The sequence below is a fragment of the Desmodus rotundus genome, chromosome 2, assembly GCF_022682495.2.
Source record: "Desmodus rotundus isolate HL8 chromosome 2, HLdesRot8A.1, whole genome shotgun sequence".
Lineage (NCBI taxonomy): Eukaryota > Metazoa > Chordata > Mammalia > Chiroptera > Phyllostomidae > Desmodus > Desmodus rotundus.
In genome coordinates this window covers 203,732,964-203,753,732 of record NC_071388.1, presented here as the reverse complement: position 1 = coordinate 203,753,732, position 20,769 = coordinate 203,732,964, and the positions used below count along the sequence as shown (strand labels likewise).

At 51.3% G+C, this 20,769-nt stretch overlaps 1 protein-coding gene across 10 annotated transcripts in view; it reads right to left on the bottom strand.

Moving 5' to 3' along the window:
- ARMC9 (armadillo repeat containing 9) overlaps nucleotides 1-20,769 on the bottom strand; it is a 112,759-nt gene that overhangs the window by 63,321 nt on the left and 28,669 nt on the right. For all 10 annotated transcript variants that reach the window (XR_008426222.1, XR_008426223.1, XR_006655992.2 and 7 more), the window contains 8 exons: nucleotides 16,995-17,029; nucleotides 15,540-15,651; nucleotides 15,090-15,182; nucleotides 9,525-9,615; nucleotides 8,054-8,177; nucleotides 5,367-5,506; nucleotides 4,039-4,115; nucleotides 1,725-1,799 (listed from right to left, as the gene is read on the bottom strand). Coding sequence is in view for 7 of the 10 variants with exons in the window: in XM_053919203.1 (XP_053775178.1) it covers nucleotides 1,725-1,799; nucleotides 4,039-4,115; nucleotides 5,367-5,506; nucleotides 8,054-8,177; nucleotides 9,525-9,615; nucleotides 15,090-15,182; nucleotides 15,540-15,651; nucleotides 16,995-17,029 (747 nt within the window). In the remaining 3 variants the exon portion in view is untranslated. The remainder of the gene's footprint in view (nucleotides 1-1,724; nucleotides 1,800-4,038; nucleotides 4,116-5,366; nucleotides 5,507-8,053; nucleotides 8,178-9,524; nucleotides 9,616-15,089; nucleotides 15,183-15,539; nucleotides 15,652-16,994; nucleotides 17,030-20,769) is intronic.

Below are 20,769 nucleotides of genomic sequence, written 5' to 3'. Positions count from 1 at the left end.
CGGCTCCTGCCACTGTACAGGGTTGGTCTGTGTACACAACAGAATCAAAGCGAGGGGGCGGCAGCTCTGAGTCTAAGTCATGAAGGACACCGAAGCTTCGCCTGGCTCTCATTCTGTGTCTGGCGAAAAGCCCACTGCCATGTGCAGAGAAACACTATGAAACAGATTCTCCAGCCCTGATCAAGCCTCGGCTGTCCTGGCTGAAGTCTCGACTAAAAGCTGATGCAAGACTCTTAGCCAGGACCACCCTGCTAGTCTGATGTTGCATTCTGTCCCACAGAAACTGAGAGGAGTAATTGAAAAGTGTTTAAGCCACTAAGCTTTGGGATAATTTGTTACACAGCAACAGATAACTCTTACAAGCGTCAACACTTTAGTTTCCAGACATTTGGGGATCCCAACTACCTTGTTAGGTCAACCTTTTCCCAGCCCCATTATCTGTCTCTCCTCTCCTGCTGGGACTCCAACTGCAGCGGAGTGAGACCTCTGGGCACAGGCACACGGGTCTCCGACACCCTTTCCCTTCCCTCTACCCTTTTTCTCCCTGCCCAGGGTGATCGCTCACGGCCATCCATCCTCCAACTGCGAGTATCTCTTCCCCACTTGGTCCCGGCCGCTCCCACCTTCTCCGTCCTCCCCCCCCCCCCAACCGCCGCAGGTCTTTCCTCCTCCTCGCTGCCTTGCCCGCTTTTCGAGTGGCCTCCATTCTTTCTTTCCCTGCAGCCCACGTTTTGTTCTTTGCGTTGTGTTTGGCTGACAATTCCACTCTTCCACCTGAGTGTCCACAAATACCATAATCGAGTTTATTTTCCCCTGCTCTGTACTGAGAAAGCAGATATTTTACTTAAAAGCAGTAGGCAATTCTCACTGTTGACTGACCACACAGAACGGTTCTTAAGTTTTTGTCCCTAGTGTAACCAATGATGTAAGTTAGATGACCAATTAGAAGATTTAACAATTTTTCTAAGAAAGCACAACCAAGCAGAACATTTTATGGGGCTCAAACCGAATCTGGCCTCTGGAAATATACGCAATCCTTTCACTGAAGCATTTGACATGCACACTGAGACCCCGGCTTCACATGCGGTAGGGAAAGAGGCCAAAACCCCAGCGGTTTGGGGATAAGATCTAGACACACCTGTCTTCTCCGAACGTGATACTAGTCACCTGTGGCTTGCTCTGCACTTCCGACGCAGGCACTGATGTAAACACATTAAAAACGACTTTACCACTCAGGAAACAAAGCAGGCGTGGACGGTGCGACCCCTGGTTACAGCCCTGCCATTCCCTTTGGCTGCTGTCGGAGCACCTGCAGGGTAAGAGTGTTTTCACTGCGCCAATTCTCAAGCGGCCGCAATCCTCCAGGAATCCTGGACACGAATCCGAGTGATGGTTTTCTCCATTTCACCATTTTCCTGCTCAGCTTCTGCTACTATGAAATCCATAAGCATCTCCCAAATGCCAAATCTAAATGAGTCATTTAAATTAAAAAAAAAAAATGTCTACAGCTTTCCAAAGGTAACCCTGCTGGAAACGTTCTAGCACTGTGGTTCTCAGTCACTGAAGGAGCCGGGGATCCCTTGAGAATCTCATAAAAGCCACAGAGTCTCATCAGAAACCGCAAATGTGGATTTGGTACACAGTTTGGGCCCCGTCTGGGAGGCCCTCGCTGACGGCTCCTGACCGGTGGCACTGGCAGAAGCTGACACACGCACATCTCTTACCATCGCTCGTGCTTCCTCACGAATGGACGGAATGGAGAGGATGCTGTACAAGGCGCCATTCACGTACGGCTGGATCTTTAAGGGGAGAAGAAGAACAGTCATTTGCGGGTTCTCAAATACTGTGCCACTCAGTTATCCAACAGCACACTAATGATCAAACTGCTCAGGGCAGGCCCTGCGGGTGACTCGCACAGGTGACCCCAACATCAGGACGTGGTGCACCGGTGCCCGGTAAGCACGAGCTGCATTCTCTCCGCGGCACGGGGGAGGGGCCATCTCCCCGCACCGCTTCCCAGCGCTGCACGTATCACCCCTAAGTTTTACCAACCTAATAGGTGGAAAAGACACCTTACAGTTGTTTTTATCTTCCTTCCCCTGAAGACTAGCAAAATGAAACACCTTTTCATGCTCACAGATCATGAAGATCTACTACTCTGCAAACTGCCGGTTTACGTCCTTTACCCCGTGTTCCTGTTGGCTTTTTCTCATTTGACTTCAGCCGATCAATTTCTAGTACTTCAGACATTAGGGATATAAAATTTTTGTCACATGTGATGCACACTTTTTCTCAGGGCGTCATTTGTCTTTTGACTTTGACTGTGGCATCTTTTTCCATACAAAAAAAATTAAGGTGCATACGATCAGTTATATGCATCTTAGGGAAATGGGTTTTCTTCTGGGTTTTGTATTTCAAGAACACACCTTGTCTAGGGTACATGTGGGTAGCATTTATTTGGGTAGCAAAACATCTCTAAGCTCTAAAATACACGCAGGTAGATTTTCCAGCTCATTTTCAAAGCAAATACATTGCCAACCATTCACAATGTGGTCTGAATCCTTTGGTCTATGCGGTTTCCAGGGCCGACATTCTGGTTGCAACACTTGAGACCAACTTTTACTATCAGAGACAGCACAGACCTCCCAGCAGGTGTAGCAGCCCGAGGCGAAGAAAATGGAGAGCAGGGTTCCCTCAGGTCTAGAAGCAGTTAAGAGTCCACTGGTTTGCACAGTAAGGGGAGTGGCACACACTGTGACAGACGCCCAGGTCTCTCAGCTGACGGGCTCCCGGACGCGTGCCATGAGAGAAGTGAGCAGAACAGGGCTGGCTGTCTGAAACGGGGGCAGACACGTGGGGACCACGGCCTCTCTGGGACCAGCGGCACTCAGTCCTGTCCTGCCCAGGTCCCGATCTGGTTCCACAGGTCACGTTGTTGTTGAGGCTTTGGCTTCAGGTAAAAATTGTGCCGATGCCATGATTGTTGCAAAGACATTTGTAGAAAGCAGGTGAGCGATGTATCCTATTGTTTATTAGTTTAGCCATACCTCGACTTTATCTAGAAAGAACTTGTGACCCAAAGGCTAACGAACTTTTAAAAGCCATACCAGTGTTGTGGCAGACACCTGGGACAGCAGAAGCCATGCTGGGGGACAATTTCCAGGACTCTCACTGACTGACAGATGGGGTAGGCCAACAGTGACAAGCGTCTGAGTGCCCAGGGAAGCTCTGGCACAGGCTCTCCAGGGCAAGTGCAGGGCTGTCCACGGAGGACCCGTGCGGCAGCACAGAGTTGGAGGCGACCAAGGTACATGCCCCTGGGGGGCGGACAGGGAAAACGGGGGGAGTGGGGCTGCATACAGGGGCTGTCCTGCAGGAGTGAGAGTTGCTCATCACAGAGATGCACACAAAGAGAGGCAGAAAGACCCTAAAAATGCAGTGAAGCCCGGGCCGATGTGGCCCAGTGGGTGGGACATCGTCCTGCAAACTGAAAGTTGCTAGTTCAATTCCCAGTCAGGGCACATGCCTGGGTTTCGGGTTTGGGCCCCAGTAGGGGGCGTGCGAGAGACAACCACACACTGATGTTTCTCTCCCTCTTTCCCCCTTCCTTCCCCTCTCCCTAAAAATAAATAAGTAAAATCTTTTAAAAATAAATAAATAAAACATAGCGAAAAAAAGTAAGAAAATAGGGCTCTGGAGGGCAATACTATTTATACACATTAAACACACACACAATAGTAAACCCATCTGCAGCCTGCCTACGTGCCCACAGACACACATCAAACACAGCAGAGGGGTGCCCACGGCGGGGAGGAATGGAGCACGGATAGACGACAGGGAGAAAAACGTGTTAGCACGGGCCAGTGACGGCAGTGCGCACGCTAAGTCAGGTGTGAGGACCGGCTTCCAGCCTCTGAGTTCCAGAATTCACAAGTTATGAAAGCTGGGAAGTAGCGAATACAAATGCATGGGGGAGGGAGAGGGCAGTACTACCACGGGCCAGCCCTCCCCAAGCCCGGGGTGAGCAGCGCTGAGTACCTCATGGTTTTCATGGCCCAGCAGATCCGAAAGAACTCGCAGCACGAGGCCTGCCATCTTGGCACACATGTTCTTCCCTTAAGAAAACAAAACAAAGCAAAACATGGTATGTCTAAACTCAGAAGCACAGCTTCAAGTCAGGCACGCCGTAGCACAAATCTTGGCTCCTGTGCGTACGGGCTGTGTGGCCTTGGGTGAGTCACTTAACCAACCTGGGCCCCAGTTCCCTGCCCTGGGACGCGGTAGGGATGATTCACATCTCCCTGAAAGGGTGCTATGGAATGAAGCAGGTTGGCCCAGGCCAGCACCCTCCTGTGCACAGGGGCAGGGCGCTGTCTTTGCCCAGGCAGAGCACAGAGCTACTCGATGGTGTAGGCGCGTCCCGTCACAGCGCAGCGTCATACTCCCCCCGGCACGGCCATCGTGCTCGAAACCACCGGCAGCTGGAGCGACCCAACAGCACCGAACAGCCACTGCGAGTGCAGTAGTGACCGTGAGAAAAGCTGCTTATAATCTAATTAAAGCTAGGACTGCGCGCAGGCTGGTTTTAAAAAAGAATATTGAAACAGTCATTTACTCAGTCAACAGCAGGTGCTTCAGGTGACAGAGCATCCGAGGGCGAGGGGCATCTAACAACAGCCCTGAGCTTCTTATCTGGGCAACCTGCCAACACTGGGCCACTTGGGCAGCTCCGCCACAGGCTGGACTGGGCATCTCTTCTAAAGGAACTTCGTTCACCCCAGGGAACAGATCCTTAAATGGGACGGAACCCGTAGACAAGCTGAAAGCACTGCCTTCATTGATCAAGAACATAAATGACTCGTGATGTCCACATGAGCACCCCCTTGCCAGCGGGAGGTGGGTGACTCAGGGTGGGCAGCACGGTTTGGTCTCCCTGCTCAGCCACCAGCTTCCTCCCGTACAATCTCGGGAACATACTTCTCTGCCTTCAGACAAAAAGGGATCCTAATTCTTACCTTCCTACCTTTCAAAAATGCTATGAAGATGAAAAACATAAACTAACTTAATTTCTTCTTAATGCAGGCGCTACATACATATTATACATATGTATGTGATTATACGTGTCTATTTATATATATCTATAAAACATTCTTCCCAAAGCCAGAATGGTATTTGGGTTTCAGGGATTCACAGCTTTATACTCCGTTGGAAAGTGCTCTTCCAGTTTACACTCTTCCTGTTTCCAGTTTTCTATGGTGGAGACGAAGGGGAGCCACGTCAGGCTCCTGGGTGACCCTGATTGGAGGATCAGGACCTCTCCCTCCCCACACCGGAGCCAGGCACATGAGGATGGAAGGCTGTGAGACCTGAGCTCCGGAGGCAGAGGTTCATGAGCAAAGCCACCGAGTACTCCAGCGTGTAGTCGGACAGGCAATCGGGGTCCTTCAGAATGTCGATCAGCCAGAAGATGAGGCCGTCCTGAATCATGGCTGTCTGCAGCGGGCGCCTGGGAGGAGAGAGCTCCGGGTGAATGAAAGCTGGCGAGAAGCCGCGCCAGAGGAGACCAAGGGCACGAGACACTGACGCCGAGGGGGTGCTTCACTGTTAGACCCAAACTGAAACAACAACGAATTCTTCACCTTTCATCTCGGCTCTGTTACTCAACTACAGCTACTGAATTTCTATAATTTTTCCAAACAGTCAGCACCAAGCTGTTATCTTTATAACAATCAGAAATGAAGTGTTTATATGACCCGAGGAAGTAATAACCCTGGAGGGTTATTCACAGTTCTTTTCAATTCATAGGTAGAATGTGAAATTTTTGTTGGCAGGAGCCTGGCTAATCACAGGATATTATTAAGAGTTTAAGGAGAGATAAGGCAGTAAGCAGTGTCCTACTTTGAAAATTTCTTTTCTAATATTTAAAGTATTTATTGATAGCTTTTAGTCTACTTAATCCAGGAAACAGAGCTATAGAAATAGTTCATTGACAAACAGGTTTTTACTAAACTCTCGTGGATTATAATAGAGCTTAGACACTTTGAACCGTGTGAAAAGAAAGAAAAACATAAAAGAAAAGCAAAAACCCAGCTCAATACCATTTTGATTCAGAGCTCCACGGAGTAAGGGTAATTTAACAACCTGGGTAACACAACTGACACGGAATTATTCTCCACCCCCAGTCCAGGTGTAACATCTCACAAAGCCCAATGCCTCGTCGGCATGCACAGTGCTTGCCACCATGCCAGCCTTCAGAACTGGCGAGACTAAGCCTGGTGTCGCCAGGAGAAGTCGTCGCAATTCTCTGAAAATCAAACCCCGCGGAGGAAGTGCCCCGTGCACCTCTCTGCGCACCTCCTGGTGGACAGGTTATGGCACAAGTGCCACACGGACGGCTCTGCGCACCCGCGCGCTCCGCGAAGACAGCGTTCTTCTGGTAAGCCTACCCGCGACCTGCACTCTTTGTAGAGACCCTGGAAAACTGCCCAAACATTAAGCACGTTTCCTGAACAGAAAGCTTAAATGATTGTCTGGAGGAAAAGAAAATATTGGCAGTAAATGTGTGCATTACTGGGCAGAAGTATTTCTTCATCTTATCTTAGCTCTATTACTTAACTACAGCTATTGAATTTCTAAAATTTTTCCAAACAGTCAGCATCAAGCTGTTATGTTTAAGAGCAAACAGAAATGTTTGTATGATCTGCGGAAGTAATCATGGGAGATTATTCAGAGTTCTCTTCAATTCAGAGAGTTCGAGTAAGAAATTTTCACTGGCAAGAACCTGGCAAATCGCAGGAACTCGACACCTGCTGCTTCTCCCCACCAAACACGCTCACAGTTAGACTATGTGACTTGGCAGACTGGCGGGTCACCCGCATTTGACGGGAAGAACGTGTGATCAGATGAGGACTGAGGGGAAAGGCTGAGGACTCAAGGCACTAGAAGTTTTAATGAAGCCAGAGAGAGAGAGGGACTCTGGGTGCTGGAAGCATCAGCACATCCCACGCCCAGTGCCTGCCCAGGAGGAAGGACAACACGGCCACACACAGACCTGCGTGCAAATGCTCACAGAGGCATTACACATCGGAGCCAAAAAGCTGAGAGCACCCAGATGTCCACCAGCTGACACATGGCTAAGCAGAATGCAGTCTCCTCACAACGGCAAAGGGAACACCATTAGGCTGTACTAAGGAACAAAGTACGCTACACACCGTGGATGACCCTCAAAATCGCTATGCCGAGTGAAAGAAGGCAGCCACAAAGGAACACACGCTATCTGATTCCATTTATATCAAATATCCAGGGCAGGTAAGCCTACAGAAAGCAGATTAGCGGTCACCTGGGGCTAGGGATCAGAATGAGGACTGACTGTAAATAGGCATGAAGTCTCCTTTTGTGGGGACAGGAATGTTTAAAGTTGGATTGTGATGATGGTTGTGCAACTCTGAATATGCTAAAAATCACTGACTTGTACCCTCGGGATGGGCGCATCTGGGAGCATGTGAAACACACCGCAGTAAAGCTGGTGATTAAAAAAGAAAGCTCTGTGCAGACACTGGACTGGGCTCGAGAAGGGGCGTCTGGTTTTACATTTCTGAAGGGGAGCGGTTCCAGGTCACAGCAGGCTCCGGCGAGACCGGAGGGTGCGTTGCTGGGATGCGTGCTCAGGATCCTGGAGGCTCGGCCCGACTCCCGCAGCTCCGCCCCCATCCCTGCGGAGACTGCGCACCAGGGCACAGCGACGCCTCTGCCTGCCCACTGGTGGGTGCAGCTCTCAACCTCGCGTGCATGCGGCTGAGACAGTCGTGCACGTGAGGTGACAACACTGGCACTTTCAAAACGTCCTTCTCCCTCCGCGGCAGCCAGAGGAGGGCAGTTTCGGGGACTGGAGATGAGCTTTCTAGCTCTATCTTAGAAAGTCCCAACCTGCCCTCGGTGTTAGACGAGAAGCATCATCGGCCTCTCACTGCGAGGAAAGAAACACAAAACCGTGGCTTATAAAAACCCCACCTTGATTTCCTAGAAGTCACTATGACCTACTGCGCGTCAGCACCTGAGGCTGAACTTCTGCAAGGCGCCCAGAACGTTCTCCCGGGTGACGGCATCCTGGTCCTCCTCCTTCAGCCTTTCCTCCAGCATCCGCAGCACCTTGGTGCTCTGGGCCAGGTAGAGGCGACCTAGTCACATGACCGGAGAAGGACAGGTGAAAGAGGGAGAGAACTGAGCTGGTGTTAAGGTCATGCTCCAAAACCACCTCCCTTTTCTTTAAATTGTATCTTTTCCATTGCTGTTTATCCCCCCCAATCACCGCACCATCGTCCATGGCCATGAGTTCTTTCCCCTTTTCTCAGTCCTTCCGCCCTCTAGCCACGCCCCCCCCACCCCGGCCTCTGCCCCCACAGCTGTCCCAAAACCATTTCCTATGAAAACTTGGCATATAACTCATATAGTGTTTGTATAATTTTAGGTTCTAAAAAAACTTATTAAAACATTGTTCTTCTGCAAAGTTGGTTTTAGTCAATCACCTAATAACAGAAAAGCAGTCTTCTAATTCATCACTGTGTTCTTGTGGGGAGCACTGCCCTTTATTTACCTGAAGTCTTGAACCCCAAGTCAAAACTATGAGGAGGAAGGCGGGGGAACCTGTGGGTGGGAGCCCATTAGTCTCGATAAGACAGGCAGCAGAGTAGTGCACTCTGGCCACACCCCTGTTCCTTCTGGACATGCCCACGGCCTGGAGAGGCCGGGACCAGGCCTGGAACCTATACGATGGCTTGAACTGTCACTGGCCTACTGTGGACTTGGGGCTTGATACACACACTAATTCTAAACATGAATTTCCACCGCGTTACATGACCGGTCCCCGGCACATACCCTGGCTTGTAACTGTTTGCTAAATGGATGGAAGAACATACGAATAAATGAATGCACAATTTTCGGAGTACCACCACACAGTTACAATTTGAAACTCCCTTCATCCCATTTAAAAAGAGCACAAACAAAATCAGAACTACGGAAGACAGTGACGCTTCGTAAAATCACTTGAACTCAGTTATGGTGGCATGTTATCTCTGGGGCTTTTACATCCTCTCGACTTAAGAGGTTACAGTCTTTGGAAGGAAATGGTGCCGTGCTTGTTGGGCTCAGCTTTAACTATGTCACCAACCTGAATTTACCTGAGGCAGAAAATTATAGAAAATGTAAAAAAAAAATATATATATATGTATATCTGAAAGCAATCCAAAAAGTGCTGTGTTACAAAACCAGAAAGCTTACGAAACGAAACCAGAAGGCTTACAGAAGAAACCCCAAACAGGCAAAACTTGCTCTGACATAAACCACAAGCAGTAGGACAACATCCGACTTCCACACACACAGAAACACCTTCCACGCATTACACAGGAACAACTGAGGAAACGTGTGTCGTCTCTAAGGAACTGGGGAGGGGCCCCCTTGTTACAGGAAGAGAAGGCACGCAGGAGTAAGACCCAGCCCTTCCCTTGGAAGAAGAGCTGGCGGCTCACCTTCCGCCAGGGACGCGATGGCGTTGATGAGCCGGGCCGTGTACTGGCGCACCACGTCGCTCCTGCCCTGCAGCAGCTGCAGCACGGTCCTCTGCGGGGACACGGGGGAGCCAGGGCAGGCCGTCACCGAACCGCAAGAGAGGGCACGGCTCCTGCATGGGCCACTGCTCTCCCTCTGTGCGGCTTTGTCACGGGGGAAATAGGCCAAAACCAAACAGTTCGTCTGGAAATCTTGATTGCCAAGGGATCCTTTTTCTGAGATTTGATGAATATCAGTTATTCAAACTTTTAAGTGAAAAGAATTAGATGATGGATACTAGACTTATTGGGGTGATCGTTTCTGAAGTTGTAAATGTCTAATCACTGCATTGTATACCTGGAACTACTATAGGATCGTATGTCAAATAGAATTGAAAAAATTTAAGTTATTTTAAAAAAGAATTAACTATACAAAGCATCAGAACAGCGACTGGCACAGAGGCAGCGACGCTGCTTGCTCTGCTGTTGGGGTTTTTCCAGGTCAGCCCGACAGATCCAACTAATCTGGCTCCCTGAAACCACGGTAAAACCACAGTAAGTGATTTTTAAGGATGACACAAACTCTCGAGATCTGAGAGAAACTGTAACGACACCGTCCGCACAGTGGAAATCCAGATGGGAGCAGACTGGGCAGACTCGGGAACACCGTGCGGGCAATGCGGAGGCAATCCCATTTAATCACTGAAACTCAGAAGCTCAGAACGCGGGAACGACGAGGAATGAAGGAACGAGTGTTAGCTGGTAAAGCAGCAGCACGTGCTGCTCCTACTCTATCGCCCTCCTCTCACCAGCGGTCCGGCGTGTTCTCTTGTTAGAGTGACACAAGGGTCCCTGGATGGGGGACACCAAGCACAGGTGGTGGGGGGCGCCCCCAGTCCTCTTCCCCTACGGGCTCCCAGAACACTGGCACCCAGACCCTTAGCCTTCCGGTGGGAGGTGAGAAGACCCTCCTTGGAGGAAAATGACCGGCCCAAGGGCAAGAGCTACAGAACCTGAAATCAGCAGCTCCTAACAGATGCTCCCCCCGCCCCCCCCCCACCCCGGCCCCTCAGGGGAGGCCTCGTCTACAGGCCCTACTTGCACACTCGGAACTTCCTCTCGGCTTTTCGGTCCCTGCTTAGGAACAGATAGCCAAGGCCCACCAGAAACCCAAGGAAAGTTCCTAACGAGGAAAATAGGCCAAAACCAACAGGACGGCGGGCTGGTGTGTATGGCGGGGAGGAAACTGGGAGGAAACAAGACTGCAGGGATAAGAAACTAAAAATAACAGAAGTCTGTCACTAATATCTTTAGCGATACAAGAAGCTAATTGTATCCATGAAACAAAAGAACACTATAAAAAAGGAAACAAAAATTCAACAGAATGGTTGTAAAATGAAGATGAGGAAATCCCTCAGAAAGTGGAGCGGAATGAAAAATATGGGGAATATGAGAGAAAAGACAAGGCAATAAGAGAACTAGTTCAAGAGGTCCCGCCCGCAGGGAGCAGAGCAGACCTGACCGAGGGCCTCGTTAACAAGGTCACTCCAGAAAAGGTCCCAGAACTCACGCCGTGGGCAAAAGGGCTCGCAAAGTGCCCAACAGTGAACAAAATACACCTGAAAGACAGCGATGGGGCCCTTAACACAGTGACAACATGCGGCTAGACAGAAGCAGGTCACACACAGAGCATTAGGGATTAGAACGGCTTTAGATTTTTCAACCGCACGTGGAACCCAAAAAACAATGGGGCACTATCTTCAAAAATCTGAAGGAAAATCCTTTCCGACCCAGAATTCTGTACAAAGGCTAAAGATATTTCCTGACACACAGTCTCAGAAAACACACTGCCCACCCATCCCTTCTCTAGAAGCTGCTAACCAAAGGATATGCTCCGCCAGCCGAGAGAGTAAGACACGAAAGAAAACAGTAGGGGACCCTGGAAACGGATTGGAGGGCGGGGGTGGGGGGTGGGGGGGTGATCAGAGGCCCTGGGTGAAGAGAGGGTTCCTCGGGGAAGAGCCGCACGCCAGAGGGAGCGGGCCACCTGCCAGCCTGAACCGAGCCGACTCAAGATGGCGCCGACATAGGGAAGGCAGCCGCGCCAAGGTGCCTGGCGCCACCGCACCATCTTTGTCTAGGCGAAGGTGTTGTTGAAGTGCGACACCCACACAGAACACCGCGGCGAGCTTTCACAAAGTGAGCACGGGGTAACCGGCAACCAGACCCACAGAGCACGTTACGGGAGCCCACAGGCCCTCGGGGCCCCCGCCACCCAAGGGCGGCGCCTCTCCTGATGTTTTCCGTAAATGGAATCACACATACGTATTATGTTCCACCTGACTTTGTTCAGTATTTGTTCATGTGATTCACCCATGTTGCGTGTTTGTTCTCACTGCTCTGTGCGTCCGATTGTACAAATAGTAGTCTCACCGCTAACTTATCCATTCCACTGGTGGTGGACGTTTGGGTCAGAGCCGCCAGCGCCCTGGCCCTTATGAGCAGCGCGCCGTGCACATTCTGGTGGACCGTCAGTGAATGGATGAACGCGTGTCTGTTGGGAGTCCACTCAGGAGTGGTTTTGCTAGGACACAGAGTACGCACGTCTGGAAACACTTCCAGTGTTCCAAAGGAGTACAAGGGAAACCAGGAAACATTTTTAAGCACAGTACAAAATGCCTGGGTGTGGTGAGCCAGACTGTTATCTGTACTGGGATAGCCCCAACCAGCGCTGATGAAGGGTTCCACACCCTGCTGTGTGGGTCAGCTGTGGCCAGTGGCCAATCTTTTCACCTCACAGCAGTGTTCTCATGCAACCAACTCCTGAGAACCCCAAGTAGACCAGACCAGGCGAGCTCCAAAGCCAAAGTTTCAGAGCAGTTCACCATTCCCTTTGACTATACAAGGGGGGCCCCCAAAAGTTATCTTCTGGAATTATCTTCTGTAGGGTGGGCACCTTGTAATACAGGCTTCCCCAGCTAGGTCAGTGTCCTAGGAACACATCTCTATGAGTGCGCCAGCTGGCGTTGTTGTGAGAGGCTGCGTTTGGCTTCGGCAAAATTTTTTTGAAGACTCTTTCAATGTGTTTGCCCATTTCATGATGGGTGATTTACAAGTGCACCTGCCCGCTCCACACTGAGTGTTCAGCAGTTTTGACCAAAAATGGCATGATCCCTGTGCTCCACCCCCCCACTCATCTGGTCTCACCCCAAGAGACTTTGTTTCCCCAGATTAAAAAAGGCCTCAAAGGGAAATGTTTTGCCAATGTGGAAGAGGTGAAACCAAAAACAGCAGAAACTCAAAGGCATCCAAATCGACAAGTACAAAAACTGTTTTGGGCAGCGGGAAAACATCTCAATAGGTGTATGGCATCAAGTGGGGAGTATTTTTTGAAGGTGACTGAAATTTAAACATGTAAGAATAAATATACATTTTTTATAAATAAATTCCGGGTTTTGGAGTGTCCCACCTCATACATATTTCAGCCCTGCCAGGTGTCCTACGCTTCCCAGGATCCTGTCTTGACCTTGACTGCAAATGTCCCCAGAGGCAGCCAGTAAGGGGCCCTGGGAACCTCTGTCTGATCGGCATCCGGCAAGTCTGCTCAGTTCATCACGCCCCGGGTGTCTCCATCTGACGTGGGAAGAGCGCCTTCCCCTTGCAAACACTCTATTATTTCGGGCATGTACTTAAACAGGGAAACTATCAAGACAAGCGAGGGGCTGATCCAGACAAGTCAGGCTGTGCATGCCCACGTTCAGGGCGGCGTTGTTCACGACAGCCGAGAGGGACAGGCAGCCCACGTGTCCGCCGGTGGGTGAGTGGACGACCACCTGTGGCGTGCACGGACGGCGGGGCGTTACTCAGCCTCGCAGAGGACAGGCATTCTGACACAGGCTACAACACAGAAGCCATAGAAGCGCAGCCCCCGAAGGACAAATACTGCGCGACTCCGCTTACATGAGGTCCCGGGGTGGTCAAATTCAGAGAGACAGGAAGAAGGGTGGTCGCCAGGGTTGGGGGGGATGCAAGAGGGGCTGTGGTTAAATGGGGCCAGTTTCAGTTTTACGAGGCGAAAAACTTCTAGAAATATGTCACACAATGATATGAGTGCACCTAATGCCACTGAACTATAGAGTGAGAAACGGTTAAGATGATGTATTGTATGTACTGCACCACAATTTTTAAAAAGTTAAGATGGTGGCTGCGCTTGGATGAGCTCTCCCGAGGGCAACCCTGCAGCTTTGAGAGCCGCTCGGCCGGTCCAGCAGACCAGCCAGCCAGCTCAGTCTCCTAACGGGAGGGGCCAGTGCGTTTCGGTGCCATGGTGATGCAGCATCCCTGTCACACAAGGAGTCCACTGTCAATTAAACTCGATCATAAACATCGACTGCGAGATACAGTCCGACTTCGGAGAAGCTGAAGTGGGCGTGTGCCCCTTACATCCAACGAAACGAGAGAGCTCGGAAAGAATCAGTATTGGTTTGAGTCTGCACTCACAAGCCTGTGTTACTCAGGGATTCCATGCCTCCTGGATTCAATGCCACTGCATACAGAAACAAAAAGAAGTCCAGAATTTGAGAGACAATTTTTCAAACTGCACACTAGTCCTTCCTCGGAGCAATAAGACTATGTTCAAAGAAACAACTGGCAACTCAAAACTCAAAACCCATGCACATGACAGGTTAAGATGAGGTTAACGCAAGGTTAGCTCTGGCAGGTGCCGCTGCATCAGCGATCCGAAAAGGTGTTGGCACTCCACTCCGTGCCGCACAGTGAAGCTTCACGACGGGAAGAGGAAGTACTTAGAGCCCTTGGGATAAATATTTGGCTGCCACCATGAAATGCAGGGTGTTCTCGACACAGAAGCCATGCTGCCGATCTCCATCCGCATCCTGGCCAGTGAGGCCGGTGATGGGTAAGAGGGTGGGGCAGTGGGGACCAGGTACTGACTACTCTGTGCTGGGCCCGGGGTTCAGTGCTTCCCACACGTGCCCCCACATGGTCACCCCAGCAACCTCCTGAGCCTCCTCCCCAGAGATGGGGGAGCTCCGGAGAGTGACCAGCTCAGGCCCTGTAACAGGTCGGGGGGCAGAGGTCTGAAATCAGTTCATCTCACTGAAATCCTGTACTTTTCCAACTATGGTCCAGAGCTATAGACAGACATGTTGTTAGAGACACATTTTAAGGCCAGGCCCAGATGTAAAAACACTGAATTTGCTTGCCTACACTGTGTGTCCTAAGTCATAACGAGTTTTCAGGACTCATGGGAAATGGGGGTGAAGGAAAGATCTGGGAATTTGAGAAAAGGAAAAACTGGCAGACCAGAGCTCCAGAGTTCAATCAAGCAGCTCCACCTTGTTTAGGGCTCATTATCAGAAGTGACAGGTGGGCCACATCCAGGGTGAAGAGCAGACCCAAGGCACTAACAGAAGCTCAAGGCCGACACATGGTCACCAGACGGGACCGTGCAGAGAAATGGAAGCCCCCCCACTGCCAGGACCACTCCCTCGAAATGGCCCTGTTGGCGGCCCGCTGCTCTCCGACCTGGCTGTGGCTGTGGCAGTCCAGGAGGTCGCTGCTGATGTAGGCCTGCAGCACGGTGTCCCTCTGCTCTCCCGGGTGGGACGTGGTCAAGCGCTGGAAGGAAGAAAAGCGGAGGCAGTGAAGTCTGGCTGTGGAGGACAGGTTCATGGTGCGGGTGTGTCTGACATGGCAGACCCCGAAACTACACATTCACCGGAACAGGATGAGGGGACCCCCTGGGGAGCGAGGGAAGCAGCCAACCAGTCGATTAGTAAGAAATTATGATGCACTTTTAGTTACATGGGTGGTGTGGGGGACGTCGGAGTCAGAGGCGGTTTCCACTCTAGCTCTTGGTGTCAGCGGGCAGCAGGAAGAAAGGGGTTTGGTAGCCGGGTTAAAAGATGCATGCGAGGCAGCCGCCAAGTAGACCAGCACCGTCTTTTTTTTTAAGTTCACGGGAAAGTCACGTACCCAGCGCAGGGCCTGCAGCAAGAAAGCCTTCAGGCGGTCGCTCCCCCAAACCAAGTCCTTCTTCAGCTTCTCATAATCCAAGGAGGGCAGTAATGGGACATCCTTCGATTTCCTGCTCAGCAACACGGGTTCAAAGAGAAAGAAGAGGGCAAAGGGCAAGTTCGATTCCCACTCAGGGCACCCTGGGGTGCAGGCCAGGTCCCCGGCACCGGGTGTGTGAGAGGCAACCACTTGATTTATCTCTCGCACGTCGATGTTTCTCTCCCTTTCTTTCTCCCTCCCTTCTCTAAAAATAAATAAATGAGTATCTCTAAAATTTTTAATTTAAAACTGAACTAGGCTCTTGCTCTAGACAAACAAGCTCCACTTGTGGGGCTGAGTCTGACGATGCCGGTACACACGGCTGGGGTGCTCCTGTTGGAGGGAACAAGCGCCGTTGTACTTGGGCCCTAATAACAGCAATATTACCAACTAAATTGACTGCTAGCCAAGTTGCTGACCAATCCCCCATTTCCGTGGTCCAGACCCCTTCACCCCCTCCTCCAATGACCCACCTTTACCCTCTGCAAGTGGCCCTGCCTCTTAGGCCCCTGGCAGTAACACAGCAAACACTCGGAGAGCTCCGTGCGTCCCCGACACTGTGCTACGTGCTTTGCACTTCGTAACTCCTTCTTATCCGCACCACGGTCCTGTGATACAGTTACTGTCCTTATTCTCATTGTACTAGTGAGGAAGCTGAGGCACAGAGAAGTTGTATGAGTTCCAGGTCACAGGGCGGGTGGCAGAGGTGGGTGGGATTTTCACCCAGCAGCATGCTCACAGCGCTACATCACAGCCGCCCGCGGAGAACACAGTGCAGGGCCAAGGCCGGACGCAGGGCCAAGGCCGGACGCAGGCCAGACGGAGGCGGGAGGAATGCTGTGTCTACATCTCGGGCATCCGAATAACCGCCCAGCGCCCACCCCAGGACTGGCTCAGAGGGCCTCCAGAAACCAGGGGGAGGTCCTCAGCGTCCTTGCTCGTGCAACACACACGCCTGAGGGAGTTCCCACACACGGCGCCAGCCGGATGGATGGGGTGGTGACGCTCGGGCAAACCCGAAGCTGTCCTGCAGCCCCTCGGCCGAGAACGTGAAATGCAGACTCTGCAACCCTCTCTTGCTGTCTTATGCTAGTAAAGTGATTTCTAGAGAACTCAATAGGAGCTAGCCAACAGTTTCTTCCGTCTGATGGTACCTCACCAAAATAAGCAGGGTTAACATTAGGAGACACTTCTAGTTTAACACTATCACTTCTGATTTTGGTATCTCCTTTACAGTCCACATGGAGCTCGAGCTGACCAAAGGCATCCCTCTAGGCTCGGCAGCTCGGGCGGGCGCTTGTGAACGTTACTTTGAGCTCCAGTTTTACCCACAGCCGTTCCCCACAAAAACAAGTTCTAAGAGCAATTACTTACATGGGTGCCAAGGAGGCTCTGAGCATGGTCGATGCCTGGAAGGGTGGGGGCGAGGGAGCGGAAGGAAACAGAAAGCGTTAGACGTGGGTAGCAGTGCATTGACCCTGAATCCGTGACAGCCCCAAATCGCCGGACTTGCAAAGTTTGGGGTCCACCAGGATCCTCGACCATAATCACATAGCACTTAAAAACTAGCCCAAGCCGATGTTAGCCAATACACTGCTGACACATCTCCCGAGCCACCCACCCTGGGTTTGAGGCGACTCCACCCCAGGGAACAATCTATAAAAAAATGGGTGGGTCCTCCGGACCAGAATCCCAGAGGTGCTTAAAGCTGCCTGGTAGAGACAGCGAGGAGAACGAAGCAATGAAAATCATTTAATTATCCTGTTCTTCTCTGTATTAAGATTTTATGTTTGAGTACACGCTGTACTTTTTACCAAGTCAAACACTATAGAAGTGTTTCTAGAAAAGCACGAGCATCTCCCTTCCGCCCCACTCCCCGTAACCCTGTCTGCAGGCCGAATCCTTGCCCACTCTATGAGCATTCACACTGTCGATTCTTTTTTTTTTTTTTCCGGCTACTACAGGCATTGCCAGATTAAACATTTACTGAAGTAGAAATAACCAAATGCTGTGTGTGGCACTTGTTTGGGCCGACTCAAACCAACTGTAAAGAGATATTTTGAGAAAAACAGGGAAATCTGAATATGGATGGCACTGAATGACACGGGACTAAGGAATAAGTGTGCATTTGCTTTTTAAAGCCCTTGTCTGTTGCAGAGATGTGCGCCGAATTACCTACAGGTAAAATGAGACAATGTTTGCAATGGGTTTTAAAGAACTGCAGAAAAGAATACGTAAGTAGAGGAGAGAGGAAACCTCAGCCGGCTGTGGGGCCCTGGATGCCAGCACAGACCTCACGTGGTCACCACCCGTGCTCGATTAGCACAGTGATCTGTGGTTATTTTGCAAGTATTTCTGTGTCATTCCCTTTCAGCAGATGCGGAGTTCCATACTGGCTGGAGGTGTATCACCCACGTGTCCCCAGCGCCTGGGACAGTGCTTGGACAAACAGGGGCACTTAGACCACGTTTGCTGTGGGAGTGAGTGAACAAAGACTGACTCCCGTGGGTGGGTGCTCCGGGGCCCTGGACCGACTTCTGCCCGGCCTTGGCCGATGGCCCTTCTCTCCACATTCTTACAGAGGCTCCCGGGCCGGCTCCCATCTGGAGTCATCAAACCCTGCTTTAAATGGCTCCTGATCATGTATGTTTTTGTACTTTTTTAACCCTTGATTTTTTTTTTTTATTGAAGGAATTACCTATTCCTGTTGTCAGTTTAAATAGCAAGGAATTCAGAAAATAAGTTTGGATGTCAACTAAACTACTCATCTAGCCCAGCAAGAGGACCAAACGTTAGCATGATACATACACGAGAGAAAACATTTCATGTAGTGATATTGGCTAATTCACAGTTCCACACATAAAATGCATCGGCATTCTCCTTTGTCATAGGTAAGAAAATGTTCTCTATCTCTTTTTGTAACCTATCATTTCTTTTTTTAATTCAAATATCAACCTGGCTCTGGCTGGTACGGCTCAGTGGATTGAGCACGGGCTGCGAACCAAAGGGTCGCTGGTTAGATTCCCAGTCAGGGCACATGCCTGGGTTGCTGGGCCAGGTCCCCAGTGGGGGCCATGTGAGAGGCAACCACACATTGATGTTTCTCTCCCTTTCTTTCTCCCTCCCTTACCCTCTCTATAAAAATAAATAAATCTTTAAAAAAAAATACCCTTCTGATTGCTCACAGTCCAAGAACATTCAAACCAAAAAGAGACAGATGTGAAAAACTGGCCTTCAAACATCACAGCCAGTGGTGCCACGCTGGCCTGTGATCTCCCAGACATGAAAACGACTTCCACGCTTCCGTGGCCACCAAACCGGTTCTGGCTTGGCAGAGCTTCCTTGACCAAGAGCTGTTGGAAGCAACAGGGGTCAGCACTATTGTTGTCAAGCTCTGAATAGCTTTTGGGGTCTCAGCAGGGGTCGGCAGATTCACCTCAACCTCCACACAATGCTGAGATGTGGCCAATTGAGGCTGCAAGTAAGTCACAGCAGGGTTTGCTAGTGGGGGGCTTCCCCGCGAGGGCACGGACAAACTGGGCCACAGGAATGATTCCTAGGGGGAGTTAAGGATCCCAGTGGGACCCATGAGGAAGTGTGCCTTAGCCACGGACTGAAGCAGCATGGGAAGTGGAGAACCAGAGGAGCATCCCACCAGGTGGAGAAGGGAGGTTGCTATGGCCACCACTGTCACAAGGAGGGTGACTCACAGCCTGAATTGCAGGCTTGTACGAGCAGGAGGGGACGGCTGGGGTGGGAAACTGCAGATGAGATTTGGAAATGGAGCTCAGTAGGTGGAGGAGAGTGCTCAAGTGTCCAAATGTGCTCGTAAATTCTACAGAAGCTTCTCGGGCAGGAGCCTCTCACTGGTCACCAAGGGCACCTGCTTCGTGGTCCTGGCAGCTGGGAGCTGGGCAAAGTGCGCGGCAACGCCCACACCCGGGGAAGTTCCAGGGGCTGGAGCGTCTCAGGGTTTCTGTGACCAGAGCCGAGCCTGGAGGGACAGCCTGGCATCAGGTCCTGGAATGCTCTGGACTCCATGCCAGGCATGTTGGACCTGAAGCAATGACAGCTGTTGTACTGAGCAAAGGAGTAACACGATCAGATGCCTGCATGTACCTACATCCTTCCTGAAACACGAGGGCATAAATAAATAAGACACATCCAGAAAGGTCACGCCAGCTCCCGGGTGAGTGAGAATCAGAAAGGAGAGAGCTTTGAGGCGGAGACCAGGTGAGAAATGCTGCTTTAAGCCAGGACAGACCGAGAGAAAGCCTGAACAAACATTAAGCAACAGGGAGAGGGAGAGGAAGCCCACTCAGATCCCCATGACTGCCTGAGCCCCAGAGAGGGAAGTGCGGAGGGAAGGGCCTCGGTGACTCCCAGGCCATCCCTGCACAGTCAGTCATTTACAAGACGGGAGATATGGGAGGGGGTGGGGAGACCACCTGTGTGGAGGAAGAGATGAGCCTGGATCTAGCCTGATTTAGGAGTAGGCCCCTAAGTCTGGGCTTGGAAGTCAGGGACAGGCCTGAGTTAAAGGCATAGTCACCCTCCGCCAATTACGTCTTACCAGCTGGTTGAGATCAAAGGTGTTGGAGCCCCACTCACCAGCGTCAGTTCAGGTACATGCCAGGCATTGGTGAGTGAGGTGTAGCAGGGACGGGGAGCCCGGGGAGCCACTGCCCCTCCACGTACTGTGCACAGGGCCCAGAGAGGCTGCCTTGCACTGGGGTGAACGCGCGCAGGGGGCAGGCCCCTCGCCAGGACTTAAGAAAGCCACGTGTGGGGGAATCCTAGGGCTGAAGATCCTGGCCTTCGAGCCGAAGCCATGGTCCCCACAACAGGAAGCTTGGGGAAGAATCCGTCTCAGCAGAGCAACGGCTCCCAGCCCCTGCCGGTCTTCACTGCGAACAAAGGTGGCTGTCCTGGAGTGGGCACCCTTGAAGGTTCAAGTGCCCTGGGCCTTTGGCCGGGGGGGAAGTTACTGCTGTCACACCTGGGAGTATTTTAACTGGGATTTCCAATGCGGTCCACTCGGAGTAGTTGAAGGCAGAGCTAATTCCCAAATGAGGATGCACTAACATGGGAACTCGCCCATCCAGTACATCCACAAACCCAGAGGCGCCACTCGGGGGGCCGGGGGTTC